Source organism: Nylanderia fulva, unplaced genomic scaffold (genome assembly GCF_048542155.1).
Source record: "Nylanderia fulva isolate GAGA-0341 unplaced genomic scaffold, ASM4854215v1 Scaffold20, whole genome shotgun sequence".
Taxonomy (NCBI): Eukaryota; Metazoa; Arthropoda; class Insecta; order Hymenoptera; family Formicidae; genus Nylanderia; species Nylanderia fulva.
In genome coordinates this window covers 2362040-2383927 of record NW_028190264.1, presented here as the reverse complement: position 1 = coordinate 2383927, position 21888 = coordinate 2362040, and the positions used below count along the sequence as shown (strand labels likewise).

Here is a 21888-nt window from a genome sequence, read left to right as displayed (position 1 = left end):
CCGCTTTATATAAAGCACAAGTGAGTTATTTACATTGTGGTCGACAGAATTTCAAGCTGCGCGTGGTTCTAATGAACCTTTACCTCCACCTCCCATCTTTACCGCCGGCACCATCATCCCCCATCACACATATCGTCTGACCGAACGAGTTCATTCTGGTCCCGTCAGTGTATCCGGCCGTTAATTAATTAAAATCCGGAAGCAAAATCCGCATCGTCGCGGAATATTTTAGATACCTCGAAAGCTTTATGAGGAAAATACTTCAAACTTCCTGACGCATCCCCATCCTTTATTCGGTCCGCGTCTACGGTCACCCCCAGGGAACGAGGATTCATTGCGAATAGCTGTAGAACCTTCGCCGCACGAATATTTACGAAGGGTGGCCGCGAGTACGACAAAAAAAGGAGTATTTAATGAAATGTACGTACCAAGAAAGAAAGAGAGAGAAGATTAGAAAACGGGGATGCCATAAAAATCATAAAAATACCGCGAACCAGAAAATCGTAGAATCTCAATGATCAGCATTTAACCACTGCGCGCGTTCAATTTCCCTCGATGCTCACGCTGACGCGTATATTTTTTTGCGGCTGAAGTAGCCGCTCACTTGTAATTAATAGATTCACATTGCATATATTCGTTATATAGTTACAGTATTGATAAGAAAATATATAAAACCCGAGAATTTCAAAGAAAATATATCAACAGGAACAATTAAAATAGTGCTACAGTAGAAAAAATTTTGTAGAAAAAATATTACATGCATATCATTTAAAAATTATAGAATTACATTATAGTTGTGCTATAAAATTATTACAAATTAAAACTGTTAATTTTATCGATGATTTATCTATTAAATTATCATAATTGAAAAGCAGAATTATATTGCAGAATAATTTTTCATGATGATTAATCCATGTGATTAATATTAGATAATTTTGAAAGCATTAACAGCCTGATTGTGTCCACTAAAATGTAAATTTATTCACGTAACAATAGAACAACAACGTAATGCACTATGAAATTATGGTAATACGTTCCTGGGAGATCTATGAATACTCCGGCAATGGCGACAACCACTTTTCGAGATAACCTTCAGTTCCCTAATCTCTGTATTCGTCTTCATTCATTTTACAGTCTATTATTTTCTCTTTCTCTAACTTTTTTTTCTCTCTCTTTCTTTCTTTCCGTTTCTTTCCCTCATTCCCTCTTTTTCTTGCTCTCTCTTCTCTCTCTAGTAAGCTTGAGATTAAAGTCTTTTAATGACTACAAGTCGTATCCATGTCCAGCCAAATAATTACGAATATGAATCCTGACAAGCTTTAAAGCTCGAGATTTCATTCGACAGAGTTGCAGCTTGAAAAAAATTTCGTGGATGTCAGGTAACTATCATTAAAAAAAAAATAAAACATTATTAGGCATATGCGTATGCGTTAAAATTATAAATCAAATTCGGTAAAAATGTAATATTGGTTCTTATTCTTTAATGAGATAATAATATATGTTTTAATTGATGCATTTCTATACAACCAAAAGACAAATGAATTCTGTTGTCTCTGTATACATTTAGCATTTCAATCGAAGGAAAAGGGTGCAATTGCGTAGTAATTAATTACGCGCTGCAACTCGTTAAAAGAGTTCGTAAGATACCGATAATCAAACGTCAACAACCATTTCTTTCCTAACTTCTTCCAACAGCGCTTATTACTGACGAGTTTTATCTAAGATGTTAGTTTCTACCATCCAAATGCACAAGAAAAGCATCTTAATTAAACTGGAATAACTTTACTTATCGTTAGCTAGAACGCTTAAGTAATACACTCGAGAATGACTTTTGCCAATTTTAAATATAAGATTGGAAAACTGATAAAGATGGAATAAAATATACGTTTAACAAAAGTAATTCCAAATCTTATCTTAAATTTAATTAAATATTTTTAATTAAATATAAAAAAAGTAAAATTAAAATAATTAAAAATAAAATCCTCTACATTCGTAAATAACACCACGTTTTTCGCTAAATAAAATTTTAATGTATAATTATATATACAAAAAAAATATTTAACACTGCAAATACTTTCAAAAAAAATGTGCAAAATTCTTCTCCGTAAAATAATAAATGAAATCGTTACATGTCAGTATAATGTAATCAGCTTTTTATATGTCGTTATTTCATCTTCATTACTTAGCTCTTCAATTATCAAGCTCAACTGTTATGCGTGCAGTTTGCGGCGCCCCGATAAACCACCCTCGGAAATCCCCCAGTCTAGCGAACACCAGCCCCGAAAAATATTCCGACCACGAAAGCTTAACATCTCGGGGGTGGTATTATCCGCGAGTGGTGGCGGGCAAATCCCTCGGTTCTGCACGAAGCAACGCTTGGCTGGAGCAGATTGGTGAAGGAGATCAACGAAGTGGGCAGCGACGACCCTGCGCTTCCTAGTTAAGTTTAATCAGCCGTAGTTATCCCGGGCCGTTTTACTACGGCTGTACTTTGATGCGAGAGACACACTTAATGGCACCTATCCTCGCGAGGAATTGATGCGATTGGAAACTCACTGTAAAACCCGCCGCTAAACCACGCGACAAAGTTGTGCGCCGTGTCGTCGGGCGAATAGACACGCATTAATAAATGCACCAGAGTTCGAGAAGCACGACCCTGATATATCGTCGTTCGCACAAAGTTCTGCGAACTTACGGGGATCAGACACGATCGTATTACCGCCAAAGACATTTCTATGCAACTCGGGCAGTACATATGCACGTGAGGATCAATTTCAAAATATCAAAATTCTTCGTTATTATATTATTTGTATTTCATAACAGACTAACTGTATAAAATATGTATGCATAAAATTGCATATTATATAGACAAAAATACAATTTTAACAATAATATTAAAAAATATTGTAATTCAAGTATCACTGATTTATTTTTATTTATGTAGTAGAAATGCTCTTATTTTTTAACGAAATACATATATATATATATATATTACACAATACTAGTAATTAATTATGTATATACGAAAAAATTGCAACGAAGAAAATTAATTTTAAAATTGATTCCTCCTTGCAAAAATAAGTTGAATTAAAATTTTAGGACTCACCGTTGTTGATTATTATTCGCGACAGGCATAGGAGTCGGGACTCTCGGAGGTGGAACTGGTATAGCTTTTCTTCGACCTCCATTAGTTTGATGCACCGTTGGTGTTACTCTTCCGGTTGATGCTATTCGACCGGCGGTTCGTGGTCTTTCTGTCCGCATCTCCATAATATATATCTGTAAAAGACAAAATCAAATATTTGATTATTTTCAAGAAAATATGTTTTGTTATTAAGTATCGTTATTAAAATATTTTCAAAAATTATATCAGAAGTAGATTCATTTATCTAAAAATAATTTGTTTTGCATGCTGTTGTAGTTGTGACATGTATTTATACTTTTTTATTCAATAATTATAGATATTTTGTTTATCAAAAGTATATTATTTTAGAATCAAAAAATAAAATAAATAGAAAATTGTCAGCAAAAGTTCAACGCAGAAGTATATTACGCTTATCGTAACTTTAGCAGTATAACATAAAAGATCACAGAAATGATGATAAACTTTAGAAAGAGTGAATATTTGGAAAGGACTGACAAGAAACACGAAAAAGAGACTACCAGTCGGTACGACTACCAACGTTAAAACTTCTAGTAGTAATGTAGTTCGTTTCACAGTTTGCCTCTCTCTGTGCGTCTGTTTCCCTTCGTTTATTCAAACTAGTTTAACGCGCCAAACGGAGAGATCTGAATACAATTCAATAGCATTACCATTAACTCTAAGAATATTATGAAATATATCCACGCAAAGGATATTTGAAAAAAAGTTAAATAAATATATGTATGCGATGACACAATTGTTCTTCTTAAATTTATCAAAAATATACACAAATAAGATATATGTACAGAAGAAAGGAAAAATTATTGAGAGTTATCTACCAACGTCTTTATCTGCAACCACAAAAAAATCTTGAAAAAAGTGACATTTGGTCCTTGATGAATCGCGATACGAAGGAAATTCGCGAATGGTGCTTTCCATACCCGACCACCCTCTCGCTTGATGGAAGAAAGAAGCGCGTCTGTATACAATCTCGCCGGTAGTGCAACATTGTTGTCGCGGATGTTTTAGCATCGCGGGCGAGAGAATGCGGCCGACGCGATGGCGGCAAAGAAGGAAACAAGTAGAAGGAGAGGAAGAGGGTAGAAAACGACGGCCGAGGTGATCATTATTTCCCGACGTGTGTAGAGTCCACCGAGATGGGGATGCCGGCGAAACAATGCGCACTAGCAAGTTGGTTTAAATATTCAGTCTCCGGCACGGATGCAACAACTTGAGTCGTAGCCGTGCACGAAGTAAAGATACAAGAAGGATATTTCCTGAGCAATTCTAATGGAGGTGAAAACTACGACAGAGTGATGAGACAATATTAAAAATATTAACAATATATATATATATAGAGAGAGAGAGAAAAAGAGATAATGGAAGCTTAGAGCCTCAAAAATATTTTAATATCCTTATCATCTTTTTCATATTTTTTCTTTTTATATGTTGCTACTTATATCCCCCCAAAAATCTACAATTATCTATCTCAAAAAATTTCATTGCAGAAAATAAATTTTTTTTATGCTCTCAAGATATATATTTAGTCACTAAAAATTATTTGTGAAATTTTTTAACCTCGCGATGTAAAGTAACTTCTTCTTTCGCTACTCATATTCTCTTTTTCTTCTCCTCCTCCTCCACCCCGAATTTTCTCTTTCGCGCATATTTTCTCGCGCGGGAATGAAGATTTCACGATTGCACGGATTCGCGCGCAGAAAAAATTTATTTCGCCACGCGAGCGGAGGCAAAATATCGCGATGTCAGGCGTCTCTCGGAGACGAGCCGGCAAAATAAACTCTCCCGCGAGAGCAACAGAGCCATATACACCAAGCCGGCGGCTTCACAATGGGGAGCATCTGCTTAGCAAATTGCGAAAAATAATAACGTTTACGCCCGTGGCCTCGAGCACTGTAGGAGTCTGCGAAGCTGCCGCGGTATACATCGTAACACAATAACGCCCACTCGTGAAACTACGAACACGCAGATCGAGGAGGGTGAATGCGAAAACGGACGGCAAGGCGGAACGAGGGTGAGAGAGGTGCAAAACGAGCGCTGTACAAGCTCCCCCTTCGCGACAGTGCACCCGCGAAAACAATATGTCACGCATATACATGGAGGATCGTCACACCGAGTCGCTCAGCCGAAGGCGATTCCGGGATTTCTTTGTGACCCTCACTTCCGCACCTTTGACAGCGAATGCATCGCCATCAACCATGCGTACATCCTGCCGAGAATACTGTCGAGAAGAAGCGCGAAGTTCTAAGTTGATCGATTCCCATTAAATCGTCAGATATTACAGAATTCTAGCTGTCTTCATTGCTTCGCAAAAAAAAATCATTTTGCGTTGAGAATTTCAAATAAAATTAGAATAAAACAATTTTTTAGAGGCAATGTATGCGACGATGATGCTGTGTTTTTCGATAAATTGACGATTACTTTGTCCAGATTATACGCTGAAAATGGTTTAAAAGGTAAATCGAAACGTACAAGTTAACATGTAAATTTATAATACTTAGTAAAATTTTAAAAATCTCTTCTTAAATTATTATTAATTAAATAATCAATTCGCTTCAATAATTGCAATTGGTTCTATTGCCTCTAAAAATTGTTTTATTATAATTTTCCATAAGAGCCTTCTTACCTTTCATTTATGTTTTAAATAAAATATAACATATACTATGTCACATTACAATGTAATATTTTGTAAATAATTTTCTTATTTAAATATATTATAAATTTTCTCTAAAATGTATGAAAAATTAAAAATATCTTCTATGTATCAATATGAATGAAATACCCACTTTTATACCAAAAAGAGACGAAAGCTAATCAAGCTTGTAATTTCATTGATAAGAATTTAATAGACCATTTACGTTGTCATTATAAACCAGAGAATACGTGAATACACATCTAAATTATTGATTCTCCTATCGCTGGCGTTTAGTGGAAACGTGCGGCCGATGTTTAATGCGACATAATACGCTGGCATGACTAATTCATGCCATTATCGTTGACGCTAATCGCCATCTATCTGCGAGGATAATGAATACCGCAAATTAATAACGTTCGATTGACACATAACGTCCGAGCTTCATCCGTCGAACGATGTGCACATTGTGTTCCTAACAAGAGCGCGCTTCCCAACCCTTCCCTTTAACTCTTTCACTGATACGCACGCATGTTGCACGTTCGATCGTTCGTTATATGCGAGTGCATATCTTCCAGTGAAGTTGGAAAAAGATCCTTAACGAGAGAAGATGCTTTCGATTAATAGGCAGAATCAAATCCCCGAATAATTGTTCATGTTTAATGGAAACGAAGAAATGTTTAATGCATTGTAATGAATTCGTACATTACTATTGATGCTTATCCGTTTTATCATACCGTTTATCATTGTAACTCCTATGAACGTAATAAATTAATTACAAATAATTCGTTGTATTTTTCACTATATAATGCATTTTACAGACTCCCATAAGTTTTATATACCTACATATATATAATATTTGTATATAAAAATTTATATCGTTAAGGAATAAGAAAAAACACTTATTGCATTACATTAACAAAAAAAAAACATTATCTGTCGTTTCATTCTTGTTATACTAATAATGTTTAAGAGAGAATTGTATATTAGTTTGATTACTTCATGCATTAATCAACGAAGCTGATCATTATACGAGCGAGAAATTAATAACGATTAATTGATATATAATATTCCTAACCAGAATAGATTTCACAATCTCTTAATTTCTTCATATCCACATAGTCGTTCATTAAGCGCGCGCTTTCGGGGATCGGGATGAAAAAAATGTTATTAACGAGTGAGGAAAAAAAGGAGGAAAGGGAAGAAAGATATATTTCGTTTCTCGCGCGAGAGGGAGAAAGACGACGCGTATTCAAAGGAGAATTTATCGGCGATATTTCTCGACCGGGCAATGTCGACGTCGCGCAACATCGGCTTCTGTCGATTCCTATTAATCATCGGCGCACAACTGTGCGTACCCGTATCAACACGCGGCCGAAGATACATGCCGGGAGTTTCTCATGCCGCGACGCGATCGCCACATGTGACCATGGTCCGACGTTCTCATGGCGATCGCATATCGGAACATCACGTGCACGACACGCGTATAACCAGCCTGTTTTTCTAGTATATCTCTGGACCACACAATAAAAAGTATATACATTTTTTCCAGTCTCTAATTCACAAATTAAAAACATTAATTTCATATAAATTTTATAGAGTTTTCATTTATTTAGTATCTTTTGTATACTTACAATTTATCTGTGTATTGTTGAGATACTCATATAAATGTAAAAAATAATATATGGAAGCATTTAATTTGGATACGCGAATTTAAATTAAAAAGAGAATGCAATATGTATTATAATTTCAAGATTTTTTTTACAATTTAATTATTAAATATTTTAATTGATAAGAAACTTTTTTCTTTCATACGTATACATATATAAAAATTATCTATAATTATACTCTACATGGTTAGTATTTTTCAACTGTATTCTTTGATGTCGTTTTCGTTATTTTACTTATATTCATCACGTGCAGAAAGTTTCCCATCACCCCTGATGTTTGTTTAAGCAAGTAAATGATCTATGTATCTTGTCCCGAGACGAACGAGCAGACTTTATAAATTCGGGACAAATTAGTTTATCTTCGGGCGATGTTTACTATACACTAAAAAGCCAACCGAACCGCACAGCCCACCCACACACAGCTATATCAAAGGCTCCGCTAAAAATATAACGCGTTTCTCATCGCAACAGTCCTTCCCGCTTTTTCTTAACTTTGCCTCCCTCTAGTCGGTTCCGGAAGTTGATTTAGAATATGAAAAGCGTAATTGTACAGGAATATTAATAATGATTTTTTAGACTAAAGTTGAATGGAGTAATTACTAGCAAGTGCATAATTAATAGCGTGCATCGATTGGATGCACATTAGTGCGTATCGCACTCATTCAGTTTGCTGTATTCGGATAATATTAAAAATGATACAAAAAACTGAGTAAAGGCGCATTTAATGCATATAATATTAAGGCATTCAATTGAATTTATATAATTTGAAAAAATATTAATATTAATATAATGATTAATATTTTATGGAAAAATATTGCATTATTTTCTAATAAAAATATATAACACATATGCTTCTCATTAAAATTATGAAAAGTATCAATGCTGAAAAGTAGCAATGTATATGCATCTCTATTCGTTATAATTTTAATCCCGTTTCAAACTTTCAGTCGAAACTTAGTACTTAAGCCTGGATTAAGCAACTGATTAAGGCCACCGAGTGGTTGCATTTGCATTTGAACTGATTAAATCTTAACACTATAGGCACAGAGATTAAGAATTTCATTTTATAGAAGGTAGCTCAACTGGAAATTTATATATACAATATACATATATGTATATGCATAACGTGCATTTCATATTTTTAATGACGCACCAATTTATAAATAAAGATGCAACGAATTATCACACATTTGGTTTGCTTTTCTTGAAATATGTATAATACAATGTTGATTCCATTGGATTAATGTTACATAGATTTCCGATTGTATTACCTTTTTGCGATTTTATACAGTATGCGTAACGAATGAGAAATTGAAATTATGCTAATATATGTATCATAATACACGTATTATATATGGACTGCATATGTGTATTATAATCGTTTAAATTTAACTCTATTATACCTCATCGGAAACAAAAGGGATTATATTAGCGGAATAATTCTATAAACGTTAAACTAAACATGTGATCTAATCTGGCAGTATTTATCGGTTACGAGAAAATACAATAATTAACGCAAAACTTATTAATGCAAATTCAAAATACCACGAACCATTTTCTATACCTCATCATTTTCATTTCAAACGCGCATCCTCAATGACCGAAAACTGTAATGTTTCCCGCAGTAATTTTGCATTTTCCGTTGCATTCTCAAGAGAAAGTCAAATTATATCTCGTTCATAGTTCTCCCAATGCACTTGGCATAAAACGCGAAACTACTTATTTACATATAGCGTACTGTTTAGCATTCCGTATGTTAATTTATGAAAATTTTCAAAATTTACAATATATTCAAGGAAGCAATCTACATGTTCAAACAATTTGTATTATATGGTAAACAATTTTTTAATTATATAAATTAATATAAATATATATAATATATAATTATCTTTTAATTTTTTAGATTTTTTAGATTAAGAATTTGGTTAAGGAAATTAACATAATATAATTCGAAAATATATAACCAAAGTATATAGTCAGAGAGATAATTTTCGCATGTCATACTTTCAGATTAATTTTCTTTCAGATCGATCAATGTCGCTTATCGGTTTTGCGCTTTCCACATTCGTTTCTCCTGATTGCCCATCTCTATCCATTCAACAGACGTGACAAAGTATTCGGCACAGAATTGTGATCGATGTTATTTGTTATCAAATGGATTAGAGTTAGTATCAGTTTTCACACATGCGGTTAACAAAAGATTAAATCATTTCTCGTCAAGTACAACAAACTAGCAATGATTGTAACTGTTTTCTCATAACATAGCTTGAACATTAAAAAGATTATCATTTTTTTATATAAACCATGACATATGATATAATTTATATGTGAATTTATATAATATCAAAGATCTTATAAAAATTTCTTAAAGTCGTGCATAAGAAATAAAATATAAAATTGGCTATATTTTAGTCACGTTGCATTAATAATATTTCCAATATAAAAAGTGATATATAAACACTTTATATATTTGCTCCAATAAATGTTATGAGTTCCAGCGATAAAATATAACATAACCGAGATATACCTATTGTATATATCAAACCACAGATAAAATATTGGAATGAATGATGAAAAACATAGTAAATTAACATAACGCATCTTAATTTGAGAAGCTGTGTCAAGTAGCATCAATAATATCCTGCGACTTCTCGTGATTCACGAACAATGCTCGAGCGTGCAGTAAGCGGGACATATGGCGGGCAAATATGAACGGAGAAAAAACAAATAGGTGTCCCTCTTTGGTCCCCTCCAAACAATCTCCTCGTGCCCCTTTAACAACGCGGTCGCGGAACACGCGACAATGGCGAGGTTAATGAAAGACGTGGGTGCTAGTTATGGATGTCATAACTCAGTACGGACGGGGCACCGTGCCGTAATGCCAACCAAATCGCTTGGTCTACACCTTCTCATACGCGTCTCCCTTCCGTTACATGACTTCTGACTCACAGACCGCAGGGGGTCCACGGGAAACTCGGGGGACAGAAGAATAGCGATGAGCGAGAATGAATTCACGCTTATACCGTTTGAAAAATACTAAAGGTCAAAAATAATTTCCGATATTTTCAACACTGAAAAAAATCCATGTACTTTTACATGGAAATTACTAGTTCAGAACTGGAAAAGTTACGTGCTTATCACTGTGATTTTTTTTTCCATTTGTTTTAAAGTGAAAATACATATTAATGTAAAATATAGGTAAAATTATTATTTTTATGCAAAAATCATATGTAATTTTAAATTTACTATTTTTACTTTATTAGAATTTTATTTTATAAGCATTTATCTATTTTATTTATAACATTATTTTATAGCATTTATATATACATTACTAACATTTCCTATGTGTAATTACATGTTCAGTGAAATATTTTTAATCTTGAAAATATTTAAAAATATATTTTATATGTAATTACATATAATCTGTAATCTTCCATATAAGTATCAATATTGCATGATTATGCTGGGTCGGAAAAAAACCTAGCTTAATCATGTAATTTTACATAAATATTTTTTTCAGTGAATATCACAAAAGCGTCGTCTGAACGGCTAAGAAAAATATTTATCACTTATGAGGTGCAAATAATTTTTGAAAATATTTTACAGATTTTTGGAGGAATATTAATGATTAAAAATTGATTAAAAAAAAATCTTATTAAGACATACTTTCAATGAGACTATTCTCATACATATTTCAAATTTCCCTCCCATAGTTTCTTTTAGAGTACACTTTGAATCTATAGATATTAACGTGACGTTACAAACAAATATCATTACAACAATTACGATATTTCTGTAAAGTCAGCATTTAACGAGTTAATTATTTACGCCAGTTAGGGAAGAGTTGCCTGCGCCCGATAATAAGGCGCAGCATTCAGAATTTACAAAATTAGTAGTCCGGCTACCTTGGCGCAATAACACATCTGATACTCTCAGGCTAACGCGATGTATCTGTATACCACGCTCTCTCTCTCTCTCTCTCTCTCTCTCGTTTAATTAATTAATGGGAAACCGGGAAGACGCCGGGTTTCTTCTGCAACTTCTTCTTAGTTAGTCTCCTCCCAGTCTCAGTACCTTCTCTAACCGGGAACGCCGCGTGTTGCATTCTGGCTAATGAAGTCCCGAGCACTTCGAGTGTCGAACAATAAATAGTCCCAGTTAACCTCGGCACACGACGACGATGCGTCTCTTTGCCTCTTTCGTACTTCTCCCTAATTTATGTCCTTGCCCTCTTCAGTCGCGAGAGTCCCGTAAACTCGCGGAACGACGTGCTTGTCGCATTTGCACGGCTGCCTTCGAAAAGGGGCACCGAGAAAACACTGAGAGACACCATCTTTTCGTATTCCCTCTTTGTTCTTTCATGAAGTACCTCGACTTCTCTTCTCAATTATTTGAATCGCGGATGATGATCGTCTCGTTATTATTTAATAATACATATTTTTAATTTATATTTATATCGTGTATAGAAAAAATAATAATTTATTAAAACTGCTTTCTCTCTCAAAAAACAAGAGTATCGAAATGTATCTGTTAAAAACTCGTGTTTGCGCCAATTCGCGAGTAAATATTTAGTCACGTGATTCGATGATTTAATTACATTGAGTGAAGATTTATTCGCCTAAATCCGCGGCACAGTTATCACGGTGAAATAAATCGTTTGAGTAATTAAATATTCAGTCGCGGGCGCGTAACCGCCTGTTTAGTAAATCCCACACGAGCGTTTCTGCGCCCAAGCGCTTCAAACACCGTTTATTCGCGGTGGATAATTAGTAAAGTACTCAAACGTCGATTCGGCGATATTGCAATCCGTGGAACAAACCGTGCCGGTCATCGTTCATGTTTCACATGCCGGCTCGATCCCGCAGAGAAATAGACCCTGCGATTTAATTAAAAACACAAATTTAATTAACGTCGCGAAAAATATTAATTACCAACTCCATGAACGGCGACGGGCTAATGTATGCTTTGTAACGTTACCTCTGAAAGCTACATACGTCTCGGAGTCGCAGGAATGGATTTTGCAATCAGCATTGAGAGATCGATATGATACGTCCTCGATGCCTGTATATAGACGGGAACAGGAATTATTGCGCGTCCGGTAATTAACGAAACGGGATAAGAACACATGGCGGAACACGAGAGAGAAAAGCGGAGTAAAATCAATAGATCTCGACGAGTTCTAAATGAGATCATCGACTTCTTTGTGTCAGAGGCATCTAATCGTATTTCCTCTCTTTCTCCCTTCCTCTCATCGACTTCCTCTCTATGCTTCCTATCTTCCATCACAGAGTACATTCCACTTATGGTTGCTTTCGTGTGCATCCGTCTGTTATGCTTCTTTCCTGTCTATTTTTCTTATATTCTATATATTTCGTACCATTGTGTGATTCACGCTAAAGTTTTTCTACTACTTCCGTAATCAGAAAAATGAAAAGAGTTCGACTACGCTGCGATAATTTCAGAATAATATTCGCTATAAAAAAATTTTTTATAAATACCCACAAATATTTTTAAAAATCTGTTGAAAAATATTAATTAAAATCACAACTACGAGGAAATAAAAAAAAATTACAGCTATTGAAAATATTATTTAATCTTCATATTCAATATTTTTAAACTTGGTCTAGAATGTAAATTGTGCATTTCACACGAATTTTTATTTTAAGCATTTCTTATATTTTTGAAAACGAAATATTTGATAAACAAAAATTGTAGCCAAAGATTTACATATAAATTGACAGGCGTTATAAACATTTTCATTCGTTTGGCAATTCAGTTGACAAGCAATAAACCATTGTAATCGTATATCATCGACGTTTGTTACATCTCGATCGCATGCGAGATCGCAGTCAAGAATTGCTTTGCAACACTGTTGGGAAATAATCAATCGCGTTGCGAGTATCGCGTCATCATCTCTCGTACAGATTGTCGATACCGTTAACCGTGCACCAAGTGCCCGTTCGTTGCGCGTTTAATCATTGCCGCAACCATTACTTCATCGCGTTATGATCCGGTCCTGACAAACCCACAATCGACAATTCTGTGTCGATTCGCACGCTCGTAAATTGCGTTAATACATACAAACGATAATACAATACGAACGCGATATTTAACATTTTACTACCAATATCTGCTAAAATTAATTAATAAAGTTAAGCTAATTAATGAATAATTAATTAACTTAAATTATACAACGCACAATGGCGATCGCAACTAATATTCTAATCACAATCGTTAACTAACGATATACAATCCCATTTCAATGATATTCAAATATATTCTTCCTTATTCCTCTCCTATTTCAAAAATATTTTCAAGAATAAATTTAATTGAAGAAATAATTTATATATAAATAAATTTAAAAAGTTTTTAAATTTTTATATTAAATAGTAAAATTATTATATTTCTTGAGAAAGCCAACCCAATTAAAAAAAATCTTTTTAGCGCGATTCATTATGCGACATACATATATGTCAGGTCAAGTGCGCACCTTAAAAGTCCTTACCCTCTTATTGTGCTCATAAATTTAAATGAGTTGCACTGCAGTTTAACATTTTCGATTGCAACTCTCGCATTTCATTTTGCTCTCTTTGCATTAAAAATAATTATCGTTTATTATATTTAAAGAAACAAAAATACTTTGTGCCTAAAACATTAATTAAAAAATATGAATACGTCTTACTTTCACGTATCATGGTTTCAATAATTTGTTGCCTTAATTGCAAAATATGCATTAAAACGATGTGAAATAAAGAATAGTATCAAAGAAATTATTGTTATGATATCCAACAATCTTTTTTTTTCTCTCTCTCTCTCTCTTCCTCTCCGGAAACAACGATTTTATATTAAGATAAAATAGTTTTATTAATGTTAACAAGCTGCCATTTTTAAAAAACTGGTTGATAATTTTATTTATACATTAGAGACACGAACTAGAAGAGATCGATGAAGTTCAACACGATTGAGCCATCTGGCTAGTATTACGAAGTTCGACGGCAAATTTCAGCAAGGGCTAATGAAGAGGTCCTGCTATTTGATTAACCAATAACGGAGGCGGAAGTGATATACGTTCGCACACTCCCACACTCCTACCCTCTTTCGAACACTCATACAATAAAGTAATACCGTCAGAGATTTTGCTCATTTCATAGTCAGAAGCCCTTAGCACCCTCGACTAGATAAGCAAAGAATTTCATATATCCCAATAAATAAGAAATTACATACTTATTTCAAATCAAATTTCTGTAGTAAACAAGATCCAAAAAAATCACCTTTATAGAAACGAAATCCAATAAAATATGAAAAATTATAAAGAATAAGATATATATAAAAAGCTATTCGAATACATCAGTTCAAGATAATTTAATATAATATAATCATTAAGATAAATAATTTCTAATTAAAAAATGTGGTCTTTTTCGAATAATAATCAAATAATAATTTACACAATAATAATAATTTAAAATAATTATTTCTTAATAATAATTTCTTATTTTCTTTTATTGACACGATGAAGACTTTCTTTTAAGCCTTATGAAGCGATCAGTTACGCTTAAAGTAACTACCGAGCGTAGAAATAATAGTCTCGCGGAGAGTGTAGAAATATTTTCCTCTCCCTTTAGTTGCTGCAGACTTCATAGAAGTAATCCTGGGTAAGTGGAGAATATCTCTTATACTCCCTGCGCTGACTGAAAAGTAATAAAACTGGATTACGCGGCGGATCCTCGCGCGGCCCTTCCTCGAGCTTCCAAATCTCGTCCCTTCCAGAAGCGGGAAAATGGATTTTATGACACGCAGGGGTGAGAACGCGGCTGACTGACTTGCTGACTGACTGACTGATATCGGAAATCGTGTCTTTATTCGTATATACAGAGTGTCTTAAAATCACTGAATGTCCTTCTTCGCTACACGTTCTTGTGCATGATATAAAATATTTTTCAAAACATCTTTATTTCATATTTTGTTCAATATTTAATATATTTTGCCATTATATAATACTTCCAAACGAACCATCAAATGATGAAAAAAAATTAATTAACGCTATTATAATGAACCAAACTCTTTAGAAAATGACAGGCCAAAACTGTGGGAAAATTGTAATAAAATAGACTTGTTTCGAAAAGATTTAAAAATCTGACATTATACAAATAAATCTGAAATTTATTATCCACTAACAATGAGATACATAAAATTTCTCTAAAATAAAATATTTAATCATTTATGCACACGTTTCCTAGATTTAATGCGCTAAAGTCCTTTAATTCGAAATCTCGAATAACTCGTTATAAGTTCTTCGCCGTTAAAGCCGTCAAATAAAACCTATTCATCTTAGTCCGCCGTTAATATCCGTCGCGAAAAACGCTTTCATTGATTCTCGGACATCCCATATTCAGCAGTTGGATATCGCAGTCGTATATATCCGCACGAAAGTAATAATAAACAGTTTATCTGTCCGCTGCGCGTAAGCGGATTATCGGCGATATCTCCCTTCTTGTAACCCGAGAGCAGACGAGGAGGGTATCTTGCCGATAGGCAAGACACGGCATACCTTATCTGCTATCATCAGCACTCTATCCTTTCAGTCTCCGCACCCCCTGTACGACCCCAATACCACCTTCCTTCCTTCAGGCTGGCCCTAACCCTCGTGTCAGCTGCCTGCGAATATATATGCGTCATGTAGCGAGGACGACACGCACGATTTCTGAATATTCATAAGCCATACTTCGACACCCCCTTACGCGACACTTGAATGTGGCGACTCGAACGTACGCTGCTTTCAATTTGTCCGAGAAATCTCCTCAAGTCCGGTTAAAACCGGATTCATAGGTACTTATATAATTCTTTGTTATAAATTTTTAAAAATTCCGTTGCCATCAAATTAATCACGTTGAAAAAAATAATTTATTAGGATACGATAGTCGTATAATTTTTCAATTTCAGTTACGATACAACCCCCACAATGTTGTCTTTTTTATTTCGATTCTGAAAAATAAAATTCAATTGATTCCAACTAATACCGAATTCGACAACTGCATTATTACACATCCTGTTATTACAGAGTTGAATTATGGGTTGTCGGGGATAAATTATTAGACGAGAGGGCATAATACAAGGTGCGAAGGAATTCGACAATGTCGCAATTACGGAGCGATAAAAAAAAAAAAAAAAGAAAGAAAAACGAACCGTAGGGATCACCGTGCAGAAACATGGACCGCATAGTTCGCGGGGTGGAAACTCGTGATTAAAATCCCAGTGGTGGCATTAGCGCGGGAAAAAGGCATGAGAGAGAAAACTGTTTCTAGTGCGGGAACATGAGAGAGCTGTCCCTTCGTAGTCGGTGGACTCATGTGTTCGAACGTCGACGGGCGTTTAAACCACGATCTGCATTTAAATTGGCTGCCGTGCCGATTCGCACGTATATACGTACGTGTGTGTATGTATGTATATGTGTAAACGCACCACACCGGGTATGTTTTCCTACGTGCCACGGCGGCTCGTGCTGTTGTCATTCGCCCCCTCTGCGGATCCCTTTAAGCCTTCTATTACGTTCGATTCCGCGCTCATTTCCTTAAGCTTAATTAAATAATGAATTTCAAATTTTACCTCTTCTTCCTTCTCCCGCCTTCATTGCGAATAGAAATAACATTCTCATCGTCAACAATGCCGCGGCAACCCTTCGGCGATCGTATCTATGTTAAATCGAAACACAAAGTCGATACCTGCATCGAAATGTCTTCGGAAAAAAATATTCTTCTTAATATAATGCATAATAATTATATACAAAATTCGTGCCTATATATTTTGCCATTAATAAAAATATTTCAGATACTTTTAACATACGAGACAGTATGTAAGGCGATGAAAACAGCGAACACGTAATTTAGGTCAGTAGAGAAAATTAGATAAATTGTTTGAATTCTCCCCTTGTAATTAACCAACATTCGTTAATTAATTAACTCAGGGAAATATATTATGTGACGGGTGTGTCTAATGCAATTCGACCTCTCTGCATTCCGTGCATAAATTTAACACCTTCTGTCACCTTAACTTTACGCGCGCGCATACATACATATATAAAACGTAGTCATCACGCCAAATGAATTGAAATTGAAAGCAAAGGTCGAGTGAAAGTTGTGCGGTACGGTAATTTCTTCACCTTTACGCAATTTCACAGATGCTTTTTCACAGTATATCTTCAAATTTTTTAAATATTTTTTTCAAGAAACTTAAAAACTGCAAAAACATGTTTCTCCGATATTCTTCAAACTTTTTAAAAATATCTGCACATAAATTATAGTCGTGAAAAAGCATTCTGCGAAAAGAAGAATATGAATTTGATAATAGAAAAATTATCATTAATAAACGAGAGTTACATTCATCAAGCTAAGTATGTGAGCAAATATTGATTAAGAAAATAAAGGTAAAAGATTGCAAATTAAACTATCCATCTAATTTTTCCATCTTGCCTCCACGTGTATCTATCCGCTTGCACATTCACCGCATTAATTGCATTAATAGCGAGATATTAATATTTCTACTGTAAAATTTTTGCGGCATTTTACAAGAAAATTAGATATCGAAAATATATGTATACGTTTACGAACGAACTAACGCGACGTCAAAATTTTCATCCCTCGCTTTCGTGACGTCCCGTACGAACGCTAAAGAGAGGTTCTTGTACGTCGCGACGTGAGAGCATCCTATTGAGACGCTACGCAACAGCTACGAGAGGAACTCTCGTACTTCTTCTTTCTCTTCCACTAAATCTTTTGCCTAAAGCCCGAGCACTCTTTTCCCTTGCACCTTGTGCAAGATTTAAAAGCAAGATTAAATGTAACTTTTTTCTTCTCTACGCGCGCATAATTATCGTTCAACTTCATTTCAAGAAGATTGTTGAGCAAAATCGATGTTGAAATATAAATATTGATTTTGTTCGTAATAGTCACACGGATCTATAATAATTGACTATATTTTTATACACGTAATGTTATGTGCAATATAATTATTTTCGAACAAGCCACCACAGATTTGCAATAACACGCTCGCTTAAAGAGAAAAAAAAATTGGAAATAAAATAAATGTTGAGCGTTTTGAGAGGAACGTTTGAGAAGATGGCATATTATATTTAACTTTCGCGACATTTTAATTGGCCGGAGCATGGGCAGTAAGATTTTCCTTGTAAGTTTCCAACGAGAGAAGCCCAAAGAGTCAACAGATTCAATAAATGCTCCGCAATGCGCGATATTTGATGAAGTCCGGGTGAGGTAAGCATCTTCAAAAATCTTCTCGGACAAGTACGACGAAGAAGCCGACGTAACGAAGCGCAGATGCAACGGTCCAGATGACGCGGAAGACCGAAGCTCTTGAAGATAACGAGGGAGAGAGATGAGAAGATGGGAAGGAAAGAGAGAGGGAGAGAGAGAAAGTAAGGAGAAGGTGAGGAAGAAAGATCGTAAAGCCTCAGCCGACTACTTCGTAGGCGGAAAAACTTGAAACTTAACGAATATATACAGCAAAAGATAAATTTCAAGAATCTCGGCCTGATATAACCTCCTTCCCGTCCTCTTCGACCCGCGTTTCATGCACCGAACGAGCTTTTAATATTAAATTCCGGACTCTTATGCCGCCCGCACTCACAGATTCCCCCAGACGTCATTTCACCTGAAAAACGGGGTATTCTAGTGTGCTCGCTATAGGAAAAGAATGCTATTTATTTAGGGACTCGGTGTGACTCACGAATCTTATTCGATACGATTGATTGGAAACGTTAATAAAATATATGAAACAGGTGGTCTAGATTTTCAAAAAAATCTGTGTGTACTCGTACGAGGAATTTCATAAATATTAAAAGAAAAAGAATTACAAGAACGCACTCTCTCTCTCTCTTTGGAATTACAAGTATCTCGAAAAGAAAAATAATTAAAGAAATTTACTAAATTACAGCAAGTTATTTATGACATTTAAATATCTATATAAATATACATTAAATGTAGCTTTATTTTATTCAACTTTAATTAAATAATATTTATAATAATTTTACTATAAACTTTCGAATACGATTTTATTGAAAATATATGTCTTATGTATCTATATATTATTGCCATCGCAAAGATATTCGGAATATTCGACGCTATCCAGATAACGTTAAAAATAGCGGGTCACGTTCCAAGGAAGATTTCACAGTGCGAGATGCATACCTTCCCGAAGGAATTACGACGTTTGATGGAGCCATGTATAATATTCGCTTGCAGCAATTGCATGCGAGGTTCGTGCAAACGTGGTAGCGAGAAGTTTACGAACGTAGGAAGCGAGAGAAGGTGGTATTAACTCATGCCTCGTTAAATCTTAGAGCTGTGCTTTACGCCGCCAACGGCAGCGAGAACAGTAACATTAAAGGAGCATACAGTTCACGGCGTGCTAAACGGGGAATCGATCTGGCTGCTGCAATGTGAAGGCGATCGTATCCCGTCATACTAATCATTCCGATAAGCAAAACGGCAATCAATGTTGTGACACATGGATTATTTATAGGAGTTATAATAGTTTATGTTTCTTTGTGAAAATTGATGGAACGTTTCGTTCATTCGTAACAGACGTGAAGTGTAAACTTCCATTTATTATCCGGCTGCATAAATATGTTTTGAAGAGAATTAAATAAAAATTAATTTCAATTTAATTCTATTAACTCTTTAAAATAAATTAGAGATCACATTATTGAATCGAATTCGTAAATACTCTCAACAAATCTAAATCGCGCGAATGGAAAATATTATTAAGAGCTATAATCAGTTTATATAGATTCTCAAGATGAGTCTTTTCATACGAAACAATTCAATCGTGATGAACGATAACGCGACCTTGACAGTGCCGTTACGTATCATTAAGTATCATCGTCAAGGATAGTTATGCGAAGGTAAGAAAATTCGCTTTATTGTCGGTAAGGCGAGTAACAGCGCAATATTCTCACGTCCTTCGCAATCCTTATAGCCCAATAAATTCCTCGATGTCGCGCGCTATCGCGCTCGAAACGCCCGGTTTCTCACTATCTTGGGCCGCTACCTAACTACGAGACAATTTATAGTGCTTGATACACGCGAACGTACACATTTTTGCTCGATTGGGTATATCAACTCTCTCGCAGAATCGTAAAACGCCGGAGATAGTGCGCGGAGAATATTCTCGACAATTGATGCGCAAATTTCGAAAGCGATTCTGTTATTCTCGTCGATTGTTGCTAACTGTTGATAACTTTTGATATCCCGTAAGCGGATTTGCGCGAAAATTCGATGCCGCGCGACTTCTCGCCGCTATATCGAACGTATGAAATCGGATTCGCCAATGCGCGTTTGCAGTCAAAAACCTGCTGTCCGAAGAAAGTCGAATTAACGAATGCCGGACAGCTGTAAAGGAGGGAAAAAAAGTCGCTTCACGAGCTAACGCATTTGTTTTATGCACCGTCATGCGAGAGAACGCGCCGTGTATGCATCTGTCGCGGAGATGCTGCAACGCGCTCCGATCCTGACCGGCAGCGATGAGAAGAAGCGACACCGTCATCGAACGGGTATGAAATATTGATGACCTGGTCGCGCAACGGCGTAAACCGTCGGGCCCGTTCATTTGTTCGGACGCGATGACGACTCTTCGGCGGGAATCCATCCCATAAATATGCACCGTTACGATCATATCCGCGGCGATAACGTCCCGCATGCATTCTCGATACATTCAGCCACGTATGCACGCATGAGCACGTGATCGAATTTCAAATTTCAGAGAAATGTTTTCAGCGACAAGCGGTATAAAAGCGCGCTTCAGATTCCGGACAATTTTTTTTCAATCTCGCAATTAAGTCGACACTTGCATTCGATCGGGCTCATCATTAGCGCTGTAGAAAATTATACGTGTTTCGACAGGCAAGCGTATGGAATTTCTGTTCAATATTTAATATTATACTCTTCTACAGCTATCATAAATAAAATTATATATATATACATAAGCAGCACAGTATTGTAATTCAGCGTTGAAAGATGCAAGTGTCTTCGAATCATCTCAGGTACGTGACTTTCGTCCTCTTCTCTGAGGCTAATTGGCATTCGCGAAACATCCGCGATGTTGTCTGCCACGATGATCAGCTGGTGAATAATAATAATCCTGAACGCGCGTAACCATGTGTACACACGCATACACACGCGCGCGTGCCGCCATCGCGCCGAGCCGTGTCGTATCGTGGCGAGAGAATTCGACGATGGAATTACGTCCCATTGATTTCCCGTATATAACGCTCCTGAAATAAACGTCCGGCCGGCCGGCCGGACCACCCGGACCGTGAATGCCGCCGGTCCACACGACAGCTACGCGCGCGCTTAATTTATTTATACGTCAACTCGGCGACACTCTGGTCCATTGATACTCCCGATATCGCTCGCTCC

General features: G+C 35.7%; 1 protein-coding gene across 4 annotated transcripts in view; it reads right to left on the bottom strand.

Annotated features, from left to right (window-relative positions):
- Window positions 1–21888, bottom strand: part of LOC114944055 (uncharacterized) — a 319822-nt gene that overhangs the window by 276084 nt on the left and 21850 nt on the right. For all 4 annotated transcript variants that reach the window (XM_085482350.1, XM_085482351.1, XM_085482352.1 and 1 more), the window contains exon 2: window positions 3107–3279. In XM_085482350.1, coding sequence (XP_085338476.1) covers window positions 3107–3270 — 164 coding nt within the window. In that variant the 5' untranslated portion in view covers window positions 3271–3279. The remainder of the gene's footprint in view (window positions 1–3106; window positions 3280–21888) is intronic.